This window comes from Macrosteles quadrilineatus, unplaced genomic scaffold (genome assembly GCF_028750875.1).
Source record: "Macrosteles quadrilineatus isolate MER2022 unplaced genomic scaffold, UCM_ALF_1.0 Scaffold_4__1_contigs__length_99947679, whole genome shotgun sequence".
Taxonomy (NCBI): Eukaryota; Metazoa; Arthropoda; class Insecta; order Hemiptera; family Cicadellidae; genus Macrosteles; species Macrosteles quadrilineatus.
In genome coordinates this window covers 90,447,809-90,467,546 of record NW_026542597.1, presented here as the reverse complement: position 1 = coordinate 90,467,546, position 19,738 = coordinate 90,447,809, and the positions used below count along the sequence as shown (strand labels likewise).

The window sequence follows — 19,738 nt, the reverse complement described above, 5'->3', positions numbered from 1 at the left end:
TTGTTTATTTTGAAAGGTTTTTAAGTGTTAAATGTAGGTTATGTACAGTTTTAAATTTTAATTTTAATATGCCTACGTATGGTGTACAGGTAGAGTTTGAGAATGATTGAAATCATTGAGAAAATAATTCTTTGTATACAATGCCTTATACTAAAAGAACCAATGGTTGATAACGTTTCGTATAGTTTTTTTTTCAGTAATGAGTTTATTTTAGTTTAAAACATGACACCTTTTTACATTTAATAATTTTAATAATTTTAATGTTACCTCTAGTTGGTGTATGTATGGTTAAATCAGTAAAAACATGGACAATTATTAATTAATTAGTTAGGAAAATATATATTACAAATCGTTTCTGGTGTACTTATCCGGTATTGTTTAGAATATATATTTAATCTCTAAACGTTACGAAACCGTTTACAATTTTAATTAGTGTGTCAAAGTAGGTCAATGTTCAAAGTCACTAGGGGCAAATGTATCTAGTGAGTTTTATTTTCAAGGACAATATTGAAGTAACGATATTGCTTATGGCGCTGGCATATCCAATCATTTATTGTTTGTTCAGAAGGAATTTAGTTGAATGTGAAAACACAAGGAAACCATTAAAAATATACGTAAACTCATTGAGAATAGTATGAAAACGTTTTTGTTCGTGGCCAATTTATTTTTCATATACATAAATATACATTTTAAAGTGCGTCAATCTGTTAGTGCCCAGCTATCAGTTGACCGAGTTTATCTAAGAAACAAAGAAAGTAATATATTCTCCAGATGAAATAGTCTAGTAGCGATTGATTTAACCTATTTTAATTCCATTACCTTTCCACGGTATAAAATAGAAAAAGAAAGTTAACTCAACATGAACATTTAACGAAACCATGTGTATTATATGCATATGTAAATCTTCGATAGTATGTATATTATGATATTACAGAGAAGACGTACGTCTGAGTCTAAAGAACAAAAATACTCCACCGACACAATCATGTAGCCAATCGTGTGTTTGTAAATTTTTAACTTGGTTCGATGTGTAACAAATCTATTCTATGTATGAGTTAAATTTAACAACAGTTTGACTTGCAACTATGAGATTTCAATTAATAAACAAATATACTATTATTCGGTTCTCCTTCTAAAGGTATGAAATTCATGACTTGTGATCATTTTTACAAAGTCCTACTCCAACATTAAGGATATGCTCAGCACCTTGAACTTCTGACTTTGACCTACATTCAATTTTGTGTAGCACAAAAGAGGACAAGCTACAATTAAAGCAAGCAACTCTTGTTTAGAAACGCACCAATAACATATTACCGTACTATTACTTTTTATTTGAGATAAAGACGCGACTCGGAATATTAAAGGCACAATCATAATGAAGAATGAAAGTAGTATGAAGTGGAATGTCTTTTATGCCTTCGTTACTGACTAAGACCAGCTGTTTCTTGTGTTATTGAAATATTAAAATCTGGACTATCAAGTGCAGCTTACGGTGTTCCTATAGTCGAACTTTTGCCCTTCTGATTTTGTGCCTATAACCACTGATATATACCTTAATTTATGTCTCACCACCAAGCATACAACATAAATATAAAATTTAATCGTACATTTTCCGAAGCTGAGAAGAATCGATCCGAATTCCTCATGAAAACCCTGCACATTCAACTGTAAATGTAAAAATACAAAACCAATTTCCTTAATACATTCCAACGATTCTTCAAAGATACGACACGTTGCGGGGAAATATCAGAAGTGAATGTTCGCTCTCTTATTATATTCCCAGCTTCTGCTGCCGAGTGTTATTCCATTTCGAAGGTAGAAGTTATTCCCGTGTTATTCCCAAGTTATTCCCATGTTAACGTTAACTCGTCTTGCGTCTCATTTGTATTCCTGGAGTGGTTTGCGCCGCAACTGCGTCTTCTGGTAATTAAATTCCCAAACGCTCTAAATGAGACGACTCAATTACTTAACTGGGTCAATTCGTCATTCCTCAATGTTCTAAATTGGAATTTATTTAGGGTAAATATTAGACTATCAAAAAGTGGTATTTTAAAAATATGATTTGTTAAAGATGTGTTTTAGTGCATTTTTTCGTAGATATGAAAAAACAATTTTTCTACATACGCCTACTTAATTTTAACACCAAGGAAATTATGAAACCGCGCCTACAACACTAATGTTTAAGTCGTAGCCTACAACGATTAAACAGTTTAGTCAATAAATGGTTGCTGATGAGTATCAAAATCAACTAATTCCATTTAAAAGATTCTCTTAAAATATATATTACTGTTCCAAGTAAACCTATATATCCGATTTTTTTCTCTAATCGTTTAGTAGCTGCGATGCCTGTGAAAGTTAAGTACAATTCGTCCTGGTTTCCTGTAGGAAACATATTCATGGTTGCTATTTCAAATTGATCAAAATACGTAAGCACGCAAGGCAGATTCTTTAGTCCATCTACATTTTCGTACGCAGTATATTATATGCCCTTAGATACCTAATTTATGATAGATTTATGATAATTTTTGGAAGTCAAATACTCTCACTCTTTTTGTTTCTATAGATGTATGTTTTTTTTATCATTATTATATAGTAACCAATGTATGACTATATTGTTTTAAATCTAACTAAAAGCGATTAGTTTCTTTGTTTGCGTATATTATCGAACTAGCAGAGTACCCGTCCTTCGTACGGGGTTGGAAAATAAGTATAAAATGATTATTGCTGTTATACTCAAGCTTTGCGTTTGCAATAAGGGAAGACACAGTTTGATAAAAGAAGCTTTTTTTAAATTTACAGTATTCTATAGTATTACACATCTACCATAGTCATAATGTTCTACCACTTCACCCAAACAATAGAGAAAAATAAATTATCAACAATTCGAATTAACAACAATTAATGAACAATCAAAATATCACAAATTATTCCTGAAATGAAAAACATAAACGTAACTGTAAACAATCCTACTTTGACAGTTCTCATTGCGAATCACAGTTTTTTGTTGTTGCTTTATTAGTTCAAATTAGCTGTTTTCATAAATGCAAAAAAATATAGTGCTGCACCCTGTTGGTAAATCTTATAACTTTTTTATGCTTTTCCATATCATAGAACCAACTTTTTTAGTTGAAACAGCTGACTAAATTCTTTAATTCCCTTTAAATATGAATACTCATAAGGTTAACATGGGGAATTACAGAGCCACTGGGGTGGAGCCCAAAAGGATTTTTGAGATAAGAATATGCCTATATGTTAATCGGGAATGTGAGCTATCATCATGCCAAATTTCAGCCCAATCAATCTAGTTGTTTATGCGTGATTGAACTTCAAACACACAAACAAACAAACACACAAACTATCACATTTATAATATTAGTAAGATTACCTGTATACTGCTGACGTTTAGCACTGAGTATATACGCACGTGTATATACATTACTCTATGCATGGAGTAATGTAGGTGGAGGGTCGCGATGTCTGAAGCCAAGATAAATGATCTGGATGTCATGGAGGGTGGAGAGTTTACAGTGGATGGTTGACAAAGCAGCAGAAGGGATATCATGATTTCACTTTTGTTGTTGCTCCCTGAAGCTCATTGACCTTCTAAATCCGAATTCATATCAACCTAAGCTAAGCTGTAGATGTTTTTGTGTTGGTGATTTTACATCAACTCAAATAATAGTTTGAAAAAGAGGCGGTAACGTATAATCTTGTTGCATGTCAGAATGTTATATTCTGATTTGTATATTAATGTTAAGAAAACTAGGATAAATGTATACTTTTAAAGGGTGATGTTTTTAGTTGTGTGGTTTTTAAGTTAGTATCATTGCTAAACACAACAATCAAATTAAAATAAAACAGCTGATTTGTTTACAATCTTATGACATTTAAATATTCTGTTTAGTGCTTATTCTGTTTCCATTGTAGGCTGACCATGAAAGATGCAAATTTATTTTGAAACCCGTAGTTCAGTTCGGGCAACCGTACACTTCGTTCAATCTACGAACCTAATTGTTCATCAGAATCAGGTATTCAAACTTTGGTGAATCGGTTGTGGACTGGGAAGTCAACATTAGTCGAGTTATTGACAGAATCAGCTGCTGGAAAGGGTGTTTGAAATTTGAACTGCTATATAGTGCTTTCTACGGGATTGCAATGGAGCCCATATGGCAGATATCATAAACAAGTTATTTTTTATAGTTTTATTCAGTTTTAAAAATTTGCTACACTAAAAAACTCACCCTTCATAAAAAAAAACAAAGACAAAAATATAAAAAAAAACAAGAGAAGCAGAGACAAAGTATGAAACGTATCAGGTTGGAGAACCTCCCTTCAATTACGTGTTTGGCTCTGTTACAACCATAGGTCTTACCTTGTTGGATATGCCGTGTGATTGTTCACATGAATTGAGGAAAACCCAGTAAATACATCTTCTGTAGTAACATGGTGTATCATTATTTCTGTTCTACTTTTCTACAGTATCACATTACTTTTGTACTATTTCTTGTCATGACGTTAATAGTTTATTATATTGAAGTAAAACTGTGTCACACACATAGTGAGGAATTTTGCCTTAAAAATCAAACGTTTGGAAATATTCAACATTTTGGGAATATAAAGTATTTATATATATAAATATTATCTGCAATATTTGATAAAAAGATGTATTCTACAAAAGTTTTAAACTTTTTTGACCGCAGAGTCTGGTGGAGTGAAGTGATCTTTTTGACAGTTTCATCAAGGCAATGAATAATTAAGTCACCCTTATCAGGTAACTCATCCCTTCCTCCCTTCTCTTTTACTCCCTTTGGCCATTACACCTCTCTGTAACAACCATCGGGTTGACCACATCGGTGCTTTGGACTTCTAAAACGTTTATATATCTAAATATAAAATTATTTTAATATTCAAAGTGCTATGACGATTTTGATTTTTAAAAATCAATAACATTTTTAATCGTGCAAAACTTGACTTTTCATGCTTTTTTCCAATAAAATTTTTGAAGAAAAAGTCGTCCAAAACACTTACAATTCGGAGCATTAGAACGGTGATTGAACCCGTTACTTTCGCATCATAGTTGGAAACGTTAATCAACAGACTAGAAACACATCTTGCGTTCTGTATGATTTTGTTTTAATAAATGGTCCTTGCTAAAGAAATAACTGATAATAGTCAATAACAAAACTACACTACTCCATTCTATTCTTGCCCTGAATTAGTTTTCAACTTAAAATACGTAGAAAAGATCGCCTCTCACAAAGTATATTGTTAAATAATATTTTAAATAAAGTAATACATCACTTATTTCAAATAAGAACCTCCAGAAAAATAATATGGACACACCAACCAGATATCTTAGGACAGACGCTGTATTGATCACAAATATAAACAAATTACGTCACTGACCCAAAAACAAATCCACATAAATCCCAAAGTACCCATGAACTTTTGAGAAAACTTCAAGCCAAACCCCCATAAACCATATACTTAGAATGTTCGTCATGACGAGAAACCTTGCGCAAAACTATCCATTATTTCAATAAATTACCCTTTTAGGTCGTAATTCATTTCTCAAGGGAACTTTTTATATACCTAATGTTAAAAATATCTCAGCTGTACTTATTTGTTTGTTACTCTTTCAATTTATTACCTTATTAAAATCAGGTGTGATTATTGTTTGTATTACTGTAGTCTGTTTTGTTTATTTCAGCTTAACTTAACCAATCGATTTTATTAATACTTATGAAGTCAAACGGGGTGAAGCCCGTTGGTTAACAGCTAGTTTTATTAATACCATTGACTTAGACTTCCCATGTAATGTAAAAATTTGAAGCCAAAAAACATGGTGCAATCTGTTGAGATGGTCACCAACTAATGACAATATTCTGTGTTAAGTGATAAATCAATCAGCTGTTTGCTATGATACTGCATTGGTTTTAATTAATATCCAACCCAATACACTAGTAAACCCTGGTGAGATGGTACTAAACTTCATCTATTTTCTTGGCTTCAAACTTTCATACTTAAATGGAGCTGCCTAAAAACTTTAAATCAGCTGTTAGTACAGTATAGACATTCGGGCCAGTGACTCCACATGTTTATGTTTATGGTCCATGCCATTTCTGATCTAATAATCGTAACACTAACTAGGTTGCAGTCTCTTCGTAGACCAGTTCTAGGATTAGCTATTTATAAAAAGGAGAGAAAAACGTTTTAAAATATAAACCCAATTCAGAGTTTTACGCGAGAAATAGTTGGCTCAGGATACAACTCACATTAAACTCGCCTCTGAGGATTTGCAGCCAGAGGTGGAGATTTATTTTCAGCTTTGCAACGTCTTAGAAAATGTCACGGTCACTTTTTATAGGGTCGGTGACGTTTTAGGGTGTAATTTTATGTTTTGGGAAATGTTAAAATAAAATGTAACTTACCTGTCCAGTTAAAATTGTATTATTATTTGCAGTGTAGTTTTTCGAACATCTTCACCTCGCCTTTGCAAAGACACATAGCCCTTTTATTTGCTTATTTATTTATGAAATTCATACTAGTATAAGATTGTGGCCAGTGACGTTGTTTGTTTATGTTTATGATCCATACCGTTTCCGTTCTAGTATTTGTGGGCGTATCTTAACCCTTATTTGAACTAAGGTGTATTTGAGTAAAGAATTCATATGTAAGTCAATATGTTTTGTGTAGCTTTCTCACTAAAATCATAATTTTCGCAAGAACCGTTTACGTATAGGACAGATCGATACGTTTTCGAAACATTAGAAATACTTATTATCAGGATTGAACTAGTGACCTTCTAATTTTTATTTATTACAACCACTCAACTTGTATCAACAAACACAAATACTAGTGTACATGATTTAGGCCTCTCACTACCATTTACAAAATTAAATTGCATATCTGTCTTCACTGATGAAAATGTCTAAAAATAGTCCAATATAAAATGATATAAAGTTGGGTCAAATGAAGGGTACAAAGTGAAAGCTACAGAGAACAGACTCAGTTGTCCGAGTTGTCAGTTGTATGTAAAGTGGCTCAAGTGGTCCTGCCCGGGGCGATCTTGTCTCTTGTGTCTGATTATTTTACCTTCACCTTTGCAAAGATACGTAACCCTCTTTGTTAGGGAAGGTTTAAACTTGCGTTATGTTGCATAATTGTGTGATGTTTTACCAAATATAAACAGCATCCACTGACAGATTATTTACACTTTTTGTTTTAAATAGCATTACCATATGAGTTTGTCATTTTATTCTTTTGAACTTGACAAATTTTAAATTGATATGAGTTTTTGTGATAAATATATCAGTTTTGATAACTTATTTTAGAAAAGCGACAGTTTTTTAATATTTATTTTTTTAAAGTAGGCTAACTAAAAAGTTATTTTAAAAAAAATTTTAAAATTGTTCTCTTTTAAAAACCTTTTGTAAATTATTAAAATTTACAATTTTGAATACGTTAGTTATCTGGACAAGACATCTAACTTGAATAAAACTTGCAATGGTAACTGAGAATATGATTTTTGTTATAATTATTTTACACACTGTAAGTTATTTATTAGCAACAAATGTTATCCATCATTATAACCACTTGAACGTATTTTTTTTTCGAATCATATTTATAGTCTTACTATGTAAAGAGAATAGTGTAGAAATTTTACCTTCAAATAGTTGAGTTCACACATCGGAATATAAAGATAACCTAACTGTATTTATTATTCACTTTTTCAAGAAGTGTGCCAAAACTATTAAACGCAATTCACCACATTAGAAAGAACCCCTAAAGGTCCAGCAAATGCTCAATGTTTCATTTTTATACCATGTGGCAAATCACTCGTCACACCCCATTTCCCTTTAAACCGCATGCGGGACCGAGACAGACACACGTCATTCAAAAACCGGCATATGACGTCACCACAATATTGATGGTGACACCGCAACAACGCAGGTGACACCGCAGTCACCACAGACACCACAATGGCCACTTTGTCGTGTCACTTTGTTTGACTGGGAAATAATTGTACCAAAACACATGTTCACAATATAACCACAATATTAACAGTGACGATATACAACTAAGAAAACGACTACGACCACCGCAATGAGTTCTTTTTTTGGGGGGAAATATGTGTGAGGAAACAGGTGTTCAACATAAAATATTATCACAATCGCTGAACTGTTCTAAAACACTGCTAAAACACATATACATGAATTGGAAATGAATATGGGGAGCAGGGCTGCCAAAATATTAGCTTGTTTTGTCCCTAAACAGTGTAATCTTGGTAGTTGTAATTTGGGTTGTGTAAAACCTTCTGTCTGTGGGTTGCACATTTGTACTTTATAATTTACGAACCGTGTAGCCTTAAATTCACAAGAAAACTGTTGAAGAATAACATAAGTGAAGTATTTTTTAAATAAATTAAGTTGGCATTCTAAATTAATTTGAGTGTTAAAAGAGATAAAAAAAAATACATAAAAAGTGATTGCCTGAATTTAAACAAAATAAACCACTCTCGGTTTATTTTTTTTTAATTAAGTATGTTGTACAACCTTTTTCACTTCATAGGTTTACAAATTAGGATATATGTGTTTATACCTTACCTCTGGGGTAAATATACGCTAACCCTAACCTTAATTCTCCCTGTGACCGCGAAGTTCGTGTACCGCACCAACGTGATCTCTTTTGACAGTTTCATTACATCAATGAATATTTAAGAGCCCCCCCCCTTATCAGGTGAAGACCCTCCCCCTTTTCCTCTACCAAAACACCTTTCAGGGTTTATCATACGGTTCTGTAATTTCTAGTGGCATTTTCAATGTATTTTAATTTATACATGTTTAAGTTAAACGTTCGTCTTATTAAAGTGCATCTTAACGATTAAAAATTACTGTTTACAAATAGTTTAACATTAATTCTACAAACTATTACTAAAGCTGTATTTTCCCAACTATTGAAGCTCAATATGTATTCTATCATGGTTCTATGTGTATCGGCTGTTTGTCAAATTTAATTAACCTTTATTAATTTGGAATTGTAGTGCTGTAATGTATTACCATGCAAAGGCTAAAAATACAACACACATTTTCATTGTATATTTTTAGTCATAAATTCTTATAGGTCAACAGGTCGTAATACAATTGTTTTCTAATGTGCAGAATGTAACTAAACATTGTGTGACGTTTTATTGTTATATTTTTAGTATCTTGACTTAAAAGTATATTTCCTTACCAAAAATCACAAAACTTATGAGAAGCTTTTTTATTCTCTGAGTTAAGATGCTATTTCATTGCAGATTGGAACGCAGTTAAGTTCTCCAAGGGTTTCTAGGTCGATGATTACGCGATAAAAGGGTTATTACGTCGATTTTATCGAAGATTTCGCTATATTTCGTTTTGTAGCTTTTTTACGAAACGTTATTATCTGTGCCACAGTTGAAAATTGTTGCCATAAATATGTATAATTAATCTGTTCCGTTGTTCTTAGTTCTTTTACCATTGACTATTATATTGGATTATATTATATCCAATATATTATATATTGGACACTGAAGGTTTTACTATCCATATTATACATAAATACGGTATATTTTTGTATTACAAAAATCAGAGTGTCGACATAATATTTACTTATAATAAATTAATTGTGCTTTCTTGTACAACTGGACATTACAGTTACATTTTAATTCATTTGTTTGACGAATTAATTATAAATTCACTGACATTGTAGTGTTGCTTTTTAAATTTGGCAGTTAGTTAGTTTTAGTAAAATAGTTTAGATAACCTAGATGTTGACGTTGATTTTTCATTGTTCACAGCCATTTTCCATGTTTCAAGTTAAAAGGACCATATCACTTTAATGTTATTCAAACTGTTTACCGTTTTTGTAAAACTCCTTTTTTCTATCGTTTTACGGGTTTATATAGGGAAAATCGCCATTACAAATCAAAAACTTCCAAAAAACTCTTTAGATAAATTAGTACCCACATACCAAATTCCATTGCAATCAGACCACATGTATTCTATAGCTCTGTACACATACATCACTTCGAAAGCAACTTTTTTAGGACCCAAAACTCAAAGTAAAAAATGTTAACGTTTATGGTAAAAAATGTTTACTGTATTTAACTCTCCCATATAACAACCAATATATTTATTTCATCGCATTGTTGCATAATTGTTCTTGTTTTTCTCGTACATTTTACACCAGATTTCAGTAGTCAAAAACAAGTTAGTAGACAAGTTAGCCAGATTTGTGTGGTCACCTGTTTCGCCTCGTGTGTGAGGGATTAGTCTCCGCATTGCTACGGCTCCCCGTGACATTGTTATCAACAATAGTCTTGTTATGCAAACTGCGTAATCTGGTGTTGCAAAATGTCAAACAACCCTGTAAACTATCTAGGCTGTTTACGTTACACCAATAATTGTGAAAATTAATAATCTAATTTATGGTGTTACTATCTTACTGTGTTTAATTCAATAATAAATTAAACCATCTGGTTACTTTTAATATTCACCCACTTGTATGGACATTTCCAATCAAGATTTAGATTTTCAAATCAGCTAAATTTAGAGTTAGATTTCTCATCCGTAGCCATTTGAAGTCAATTTTATTATTAGCTCTGTCCGGTTCCATGTAGAAGTCGTGTGTTGTTTAAAACTTGTTTCTTGTTATTTCAATCATTTAAAATCTAGTTTGACCAAATTAAACGATCTATTCATTTAAAAAAACTTGTTTCCTAGTAATATAACCAAACAGTAAAGCACAATCATGAAATCAACCTTAAAATAATAGAAACTAAATTCCGGACATGAACTAAACACGATAAACGAGCTTCAAAATGTATAATGGGATGATAAGCCTACTTGTGTTGGTTTGTCTATGTTCGAACCTATGGTTCAAGAAAATTGTAGTTCCTGTATGGGTCGATTTATGTTGTGGATAAAACACCGGGATTAGGCCGGGATTAGACCGGGAAGAGGTAGAGATTTATTTTCAGCTTTGCAACGTCTTAGAAAATGTCACGGTCACTTTTTATAGGGTCGGTGACGTTTTAGGGTGTAATTTTATGTTTTGGGAAATGTTAAAATAAAATGTAACTTACCTGTCCAGTTAAAATTGTATTATTATTTGCAGTGTAGTTTTTCGAACATCTTCACCTCGCCTTTGCAAAGACACATAGCCCTTTTATTTGCTTATTTATTTATGAAATTCATACTAGTATAAGATTGTGGCCAGTGACGTTGTTTGTTTATGTTTATGATCCATACCGTTTCCGTTCTAGTATTTGTGGGCGTATCTTAACCCTTATTTGAACTAAGGTGTATTTGAGTAAAGAATTCATATGTAAGTCAATATGTTTTGTGTAGCTTTCTCACTAAAATCATAATTTTCGCAAGAACCGTTTACGTATAGGACAGATCGATACGTTTTCGAAACATTAGAAATACTTATTATCAGGATTGAACTAGTGACCTTCTAATTTTTATTTATTACAACCACTCAACTTGTATCAACAAACACAAATACTAGTGTACATGATTTAGGCCTCTCACTACCATTTACAAAATTAAATTGCATATCTGTCTTCACTGATGAAAATGTCTAAAAATAGTCCAATATAAAATGATATAAAGTTGGGTCAAATGAAGGGTACAAAGTGAAAGCTACAGAGAACAGACTCAGTTGTCCGAGTTGTCAGTTGTATGTAAAGTGGCTCAAGTGGTCCTGCCCGGGGCGATCTTGTCTCTTGTGTCTGATTATTTTACCTTCACCTTTGCAAAGATACGTAACCCTCTTTGTTAGGGAAGGTTTAAACTTGCGTTATGTTGCATAATTGTGTGATGTTTTACCAAATATAAACAGCATCCACTGACAGATTATTTACACTTTTTGTTTTAAATAGCATTACCATATGAGTTTGTCATTTTATTCTTTTGAACTTGACAAATTTTAAATTGATATGAGTTTTTGTGATAAATATATCAGTTTTGATAACTTATTTTAGAAAAGCGACAGTTTTTTAATATTTATTTTTTTAAAGTAGGCTAACTAAAAAGTTATTTTAAAAAAAATTTTAAAATTGTTCTCTTTTAAAAACCTTTTGTAAATTATTAAAATTTACAATTTTGAATACGTTAGTTATCTGGACAAGACATCTAACTTGAATAAAACTTGCAATGGTAACTGAGAATATGATTTTTGTTATAATTATTTTACACACTGTAAGTTATTTATTAGCAACAAATGTTATCCATCATTATAACCACTTGAACGTATTTTTTTTCGAATCATATTTATAGTCTTACTATGTAAAGAGAATAGTGTAGAAATTTTACCTTCAAATAGTTGAGTTCACACATCGGAATATAAAGATAACCTAACTGTATTTATTATTCACTTTTTCAAGAAGTGTGCCAAAACTATTAAACGCAATTCACCACATTAGAAAGAACCCCTAAAGGTCCAGCAAATGCTCAATGTTTCATTTTTATACCATGTGGCAAATCACTCGTCACACCCCATTTCCCTTTAAACCGCATGCGGGACCGAGACAGACACACGTCATTCAAAAACCGGCATATGACGTCACCACAATATTGATGGTGACACCGCAACAACGCAGGTGACACCGCAGTCACCACAGACACCACAATGGCCACTTTGTCGTGTCACTTTGTTTGACTGGGAAATAATTGTACCAAAACACATGTTCACAATATAACCACAATATTAACAGTGACGATATACAACTAAGAAAACGACTACGACCACCGCAATGAGTTCTTTTTTTGGGGGGAAATATGTGTGAGGAAACAGGTGTTCAACATAAAATATTATCACAATCGCTGAACTGTTCTAAAACACTGCTAAAACACATATACATGAATTGGAAATGAATATGGGGAGCAGGGCTGCCAAAATATTAGCTTGTTTTGTCCCTAAACAGTGTAATCTTGGTAGTTGTAATTTGGGTTGTGTAAAACCTTCTGTCTGTGGGTTGCACATTTGTACTTTATAATTTACGAACCGTGTAGCCTTAAATTCACAAGAAAACTGTTGAAGAATAACATAAGTGAAGTATTTTTTAAATAAATTAAGTTGGCATTCTAAATTAATTTGAGTGTTAAAAGAGATAAAAAAAAATACATAAAAAGTGATTGCCTGAATTTATACAAAATAAACCACTCTCGGTTTATTTTTTTTTAATTAAGTATGTTGTACAACCTTTTTCACTTCATAGGTTTACAAATTAGGATATATGTGTTTATACCTTACCTCTGGGGTAAATATACGCTAACCCTAACCTTAATTCTCCCTGTGACCGCGAAGTTCGTGTACCGCACCAACGTGATCTCTTTTGACAGTTTCATTACATCAATGAATATTTAAGAGCCCCCCCCCCCTTATCAGGTGAAGACCCTCCCCCTTTTCCTCTACCAAAACACCTTTCAGGGTTTATCATACGGTTCTGTAATTTCTAGTGGCATTTTCAATGTATTTTAATTTATACATGTTTAAGTTAAACGTTCGTCTTATTAAAGTGCATCTTAACGATTAAAAATTACTGTTTACAAATAGTTTAACATTAATTCTACAAACTATTACTAAAGCTGTATTTTCCCAACTATTGAAGCTCAATATGTATTCTATCATGGTTCTATGTGTATCGGCTGTTTGTCAAATTTAATTAACCTTTATTAATTTGGAATTGTAGTGCTGTAATGTATTACCATGCAAAGGCTAAAAATACAACACACATTTTCATTGTATATTTTTAGTCATAAATTCTTATAGGTCAACAGGTCGTAATACAATTGTTTTCTAATGTGCAGAATGTAACTAAACATTGTGTGACGTTTTATTGTTATATTTTTAGTATCTTGACTTAAAAGTATATTTCCTTACCAAAAATCACAAAACTTATGAGAAGCTTTTTTATTCTCTGAGTTAAGATGCTATTTCATTGCAGATTGGAACGCAGTTAAGTTCTCCAAGGGTTTCTAGGTCGATGATTACGCGATAAAAGGGTTATTACGTCGATTTTATCGAAGATTTCGCTATATTTCGTTTTGTAGCTTTTTTACGAAACGTTATTATCTGTGCCACAGTTGAAAATTGTTGCCATAAATATGTATAATTAATCTGTTCCGTTGTTCTTAGTTCTTTTACCATTGACTATTATATTGGATTATATTATATCCAATATATTATATATTGGACACTGAAGGTTTTACTATCCATATTATACATAAATACGGTATATTTTTGTATTACAAAAATCAGAGTGTCGACATAATATTTACTTATAATAAATTAATTGTGCTTTCTTGTACAACTGGACATTACAGTTACATTTTAATTCATTTGTTTGACGAATTAATTATAAATTCACTGACATTGTAGTGTTGCTTTTTAAATTTGGCAGTTAGTTAGTTTTAGTAAAATAGTTTAGATAACCTAGATGTTGACGTTGATTTTTCATTGTTCACAGCCATTTTCCATGTTTCAAGTTAAAAGGACCATATCACTTTAATGTTATTCAAACTGTTTACCGTTTTTGTAAAACTCCTTTTTTCTATCGTTTTACGGGTTTATATAGGGAAAATCGCCATTACAAATCAAAAACTTCCAAAAAACTCTTTAGATAAATTAGTACCCACATACCAAATTCCATTGCAATCAGACCACATGTATTCTATAGCTCTGTACACATACATCACTTCGAAAGCAACTTTTTTAGGACCCAAAACTCAAAGTAAAAAATGTTAACGTTTATGGTAAAAAATGTTTACTGTATTTAACTCTCCCATATAACAACCAATATATTTATTTCATCGCATTGTTGCATAATTGTTCTTGTTTTTCTCGTACATTTTACACCAGATTTCAGTAGTCAAAAACAAGTTAGTAGACAAGTTAGCCAGATTTGTGTGGTCACCTGTTTCGCCTCGTGTGTGAGGGATTAGTCTCCGCATTGCTACGGCTCCCCGTGACATTGTTATCAACAATAGTCTTGTTATGCAAACTGCGTAATCTGGTGTTGCAAAATGTCAAACAACCCTGTAAACTATCTAGGCTGTTTACGTTACACCAATAATTGTGAAAATTAATAATCTAATTTATGGTGTTACTATCTTACTGTGTTTAATTCAATAATAAATTAAACCATCTGGTTACTTTTAATATTCACCCACTTGTATGGACATTTCCAATCAAGATTTAGATTTTCAAATCAGCTAAATTTAGAGTTAGATTTCTCATCCGTAGCCATTTGAAGTCAATTTTATTATTAGCTCTGTCCGGTTCCATGTAGAAGTCGTGTGTTGTTTAAAACTTGTTTCTTGTTATTTCAATCATTTAAAATCTAGTTTGACCAAATTAAACGATCTATTCATTTAAAAAAACTTGTTTCCTAGTAATATAACCAAACAGTAAAGCACAATCATGAAATCAACCTTAAAATAATAGAAACTAAATTCCGGACATGAACTAAACACGATAAACGAGCTTCAAAATGTATAATGGGATGATAAGCCTACTTGTGTTGGTTTGTCTATGTTCGAACCTATGGTTCAAGAAAATTGTAGTTCCTGTATGGGTCGATTTATGTTGTGGATAAAACACCGGGATTAGGCCGGGATAGTCACATAATAAATTGTTTTAAGCATTATAATCGTAGCTGAAACCCCCGTTTTAAAGTACCCGTAGCTTACCGTTTCTTAGCATCCTGTTCCTTTGTACAAGCAATACTGCATAACACAATATGCAGTTAAGGGTACCGTATAAAACACTTCAATTGTTAAAAGAACAAAAAACTGTTTCTAATATATTGTTTAAAAGTATCCGAACTATTATCACAGTTTCTGGATACGTACGTGGCTAAAATTACCGTTTTAAAAGTATCCATAGCCGAAATACCTGTGTTACTTTAACTAACAAGCCTGTTATAAACGTGATTACCGTTTTAGAAGTATCCGTAGCTAACCTAAAAATATTAACAACACCGTAGATAATATTTTAAAATATTTAAGCTATTTTAAAATTCGTAGTTAACAATAACGCGTCAAAACTATCCGTTACTTAACGTAACTGATACAACCATATGTCAGCAGGATTTCCCGCGGCGCGCGTCAGCTGGGTTGTATTTCCCGCGGGAAAACAGACGAAGAAACGTTCAGTAATTACGCCTCCGGGTCTTCATCAGAGCAATGAATATTAAAGAGGTGTTCCCTAGACGCGGGGAATATACACTCCACCCTTCAGCTGGTAATTAAACTCGTGTTGACAGCTCGTCCGAAACATCTACTTATATATTCTCTATGTTTTTTTTTTTTTTTCAAGGGGTTAAAAAGGCGTTTTAATGAATGATTTTTGTATTGGGTCATACGAAGACATTGTGGAAACAGTCGATAGGGTGAGCAGTTTTGGTTTTCACGTGTGGTTTGTTTTTAGTTTCATTAATTTAAGCTCTTGTTTTGTACATACTACTTGACTGTACTTTAATGGTCTTAGTGGGAACGCGCTAGATTTGTGGTTTAGTGGTGGACTTCTGTCCCCTAGGACACGTATTCAAATCCTTCTATTCACCAAAGGCTGTTTTGGACAAAACTAAAGATTAATTACGTATATTAACATACATTTAAACGGTCATAGCTGAAGCAGTTTGTACGTAACGGTAACCACAAAAATTACATTAGCCCGTTTTTTCATAAATCTGTGTATTTTTAAAATGGCCTTATTGTTTTGACGATGTGTTTGGCTTTAAAAGCGTTCTATAGTGGTCCCAAAAGTAACAAAAAGAGTTTTTTTCTTTTTCAAACTACATTAATATTATTAGTGTTGGGGCTAGCAAAACGTGAAACAGGTAAACTGATTTGTATCCACAAAAACTAACAAAAATGTTTATTCTCAACCGCTTGATAATACAAGTGGGAAATAGTCGGGAAAAAATATTTTAAATGGCAAAAGTAAAGAAAATCCAAAAGTATTGTTGAATTGTAAATTCTACATTCATCAGGGCGTCGTTTCCGTCACCATCGGAATAAATAATGGAGAGAGATCGCGGAAGAAATTTATAATCTGTGTAGAAGAGAATCTCTTCAAGGGCCTCCTTTGTCCAATAATTCTGTTCTCAGCAAATCCCGCGAGATTTCTTTGTTGCGCTCCTTTAGTCCCTTGCCTCATTTTCTACTCCTCAATATGATTTAGGGGATTTACATGTTTCGGGTTTCAACCGTTTTTTTACAGAAACACGAACAAAATTACATTTATAAATGGTTTGCATAAACAATTGCTTCAAGCAGTTGGCACTAGTTTTTTGTTTTGTTTTATTACTTTTCGTCTGTACTTTTACTATATCCTTATTTTACATAGTCAGTCTTAACTATTAAAATAATACGTAAAATAGAGATAAAACCCTCAGTTGACATTCCTTCATAACTATACGATCTACGATTTGATTGGATTAACATGCCACACCAGTCATTGACGAATATAATGTATTTTCACACTATTTACACTACGGTACTCGTATTTTTTATTCCGATATATTTTATTATTGAATCCTAGAGGAATAAAACCAAAAATCTTTATTTCAGTTATAATTTTCACTTTTACCCTGGCTCTCGACATACTCATGTCATCCTTACACGTTCACAGGTGTCTATGAAGTATATTTTTATTTGGATTTCCCTCCCATTTTTACTTCAGCCACCATGCCTATAGCGTGTGTGATGGAACTTTTCTCGTGACGCGCCTTCTATATCTGGACTCCGTACATTTGGACTGGCCATTAAGCCCCGGACATGCAACAGGCAACCGTAGGGTCAGAAGAAAGGTTCCACCATACAGACTATAGTAGCTTGAACATGCCCTCAGTCTTACTATTCTATATCATACTTTGCCGATCCAAATATTTTTCTGAGCACATTTTTTTCCAAATCTTACCAACCTTCTCAAGACTTTATACAACCCTACACTCTTCACATATGCAAAGTAGACTAACTCACTGTTCCTGTTCCAGATGCGGCCCCAGTCCTGAGAGCCCGCCATGTAACTGAGTGTCATGGGTCATGTTTAACATGCTGAGGCGCGGCCCACCCCGCTTCATCGCCGCCAGCGCAGTGCTGCTCACGGTGCTGCTATGCATCTACTACGTCAGCTTCAGCGCGGCCCCCGGGCTCGAGGTGCTGACGGAGGCCAAGCGAGACGCGCTGAGGCAGGAGACCAACGAGGTCCAGGAGATGCCTCAGGAACCGAGGCTGCGCCAGGAACCTCCTCAAACGCCGGAGCCTGAGGCGTACAGTGTCGTGTCCTCGGAGACCTGCGGCCTCACCTACATGGCTGAGACGGACGTCGACACCGTGGAGCAGTTCCAGAAATTTGACTTCCAGGTATGTTTTATTGTAACAGTTTTAATGATAGTTTACTTTTTGTGTAGTATCCCGAACTCCCGATTCAACCCAAACCTGGCTTTGGAAACACATTTTTTTATGTTCATAGCACTGAAACAAATCTAAATACGAATGAGTGTAGATATTCAGTGTGATGGCATGACTTCTGTAGCTTTGATATAACTAAGACAATACTTTTACCTTGTCAGGACCAGTTATTGAAAATAAAAGAAAGCTGGCCTCAGTTTCGATTAATCGACCATTGATTCGACAATAATAGGGATCGAACTTTGTAATCACTGTTACTCCCTCTCGACATGCCTTTCAACATCGTGTGCAATAGGGATATAAGGGCTGCCTGCAAATGTATTAATTTATAATGTCAACCGTGGGCTCATCTATTCCTAAAGATTTGGATGATTAGATTTGGCTCGTGTGGCTTCAATAACTTTCAGGCTGCAAACCGTAGGCTTTTCTCTGTAGTCCAGTGGTATAATGTTCGGAATTATATTGAGAAAAAATCTAAGAAAAAATTTTGTAGTCATATTTGTAATAAACTTGAGCAACCTCGGTGTTTGTATCTATTAGATTTCTACCTAAGTGCTAAAATGACGAACGCTTATCGTGATAAGATGCATCGTGATAGTACATTAAAAAGCGGTTTTAATATACTATCTTATTATGTTAACATCCATCTTTTAATAACATCCAGTACTGCCGGCTACAAATTTGAAACGAAAACGGTTGCAAAACATCCTCATTACCCCAATTTACCGCTATATCTGCAGGTTCTCTTAGGTTAAGAATCCTTTAAAGGAATCACATTTCAACTTTCTTCGGGATTAAATTTTGTATTTCCACAGATTAAACATTTCGTCCACATAATTTAAAACTAAATGCATTTATAGACGAGGCTGACTTTAATAGAGTTAACTGGGTCACAGTTGAAAATTCTGAGAGAACAAGTTGGTTAACGCTCAACTACTTTCGTTGTCACTTTACAACTGCGGTGGTTCATTAAAAATAGATGAAGTCTTGTTGGCTAAAAACTTTGAATTTCAACCCTATTGAATTCCTTGTAACCAGTACGATTTTTAAAGGTATCAAAGCTTAATTCTGAGATTTTTAGTACTGCTTTGCAGACGATTCAAGGTGGTCAAATCCTACACTAGGCTTTTAGCCTAGTGCTAATACCGGGATCAGTTGGTCCCGAGTCCACTCATCTAGAAAAAAGTATAGGTTTCCCATTTAATGAAACTTTTCTCCTTCAAAATCCATGCTTCAGGTTAAATCTTAATCCGTATAGTAAACCTACAAATTATAAAATCTAATCCTGGCTT

The 19,738-nt window shown here is 33.3% G+C and overlaps 1 protein-coding gene across 2 annotated transcripts in view; it reads left to right on the top strand.

The window, feature by feature from the left end:
- Window positions 1-19,738, top strand: part of LOC128991581 (alpha-mannosidase 2) — a 221,121-nt gene that overhangs the window by 171,272 nt on the left and 30,111 nt on the right. For both annotated transcript variants that reach the window (XM_054414595.1, XM_054414596.1), the window contains one exon: window positions 18,029-18,398. In XM_054414595.1, the coding sequence (XP_054270570.1) occupies window positions 18,078-18,398 (321 nt within the window). In that variant the 5' untranslated portion in view covers window positions 18,029-18,077. The remainder of the gene's footprint in view (window positions 1-18,028; window positions 18,399-19,738) is intronic.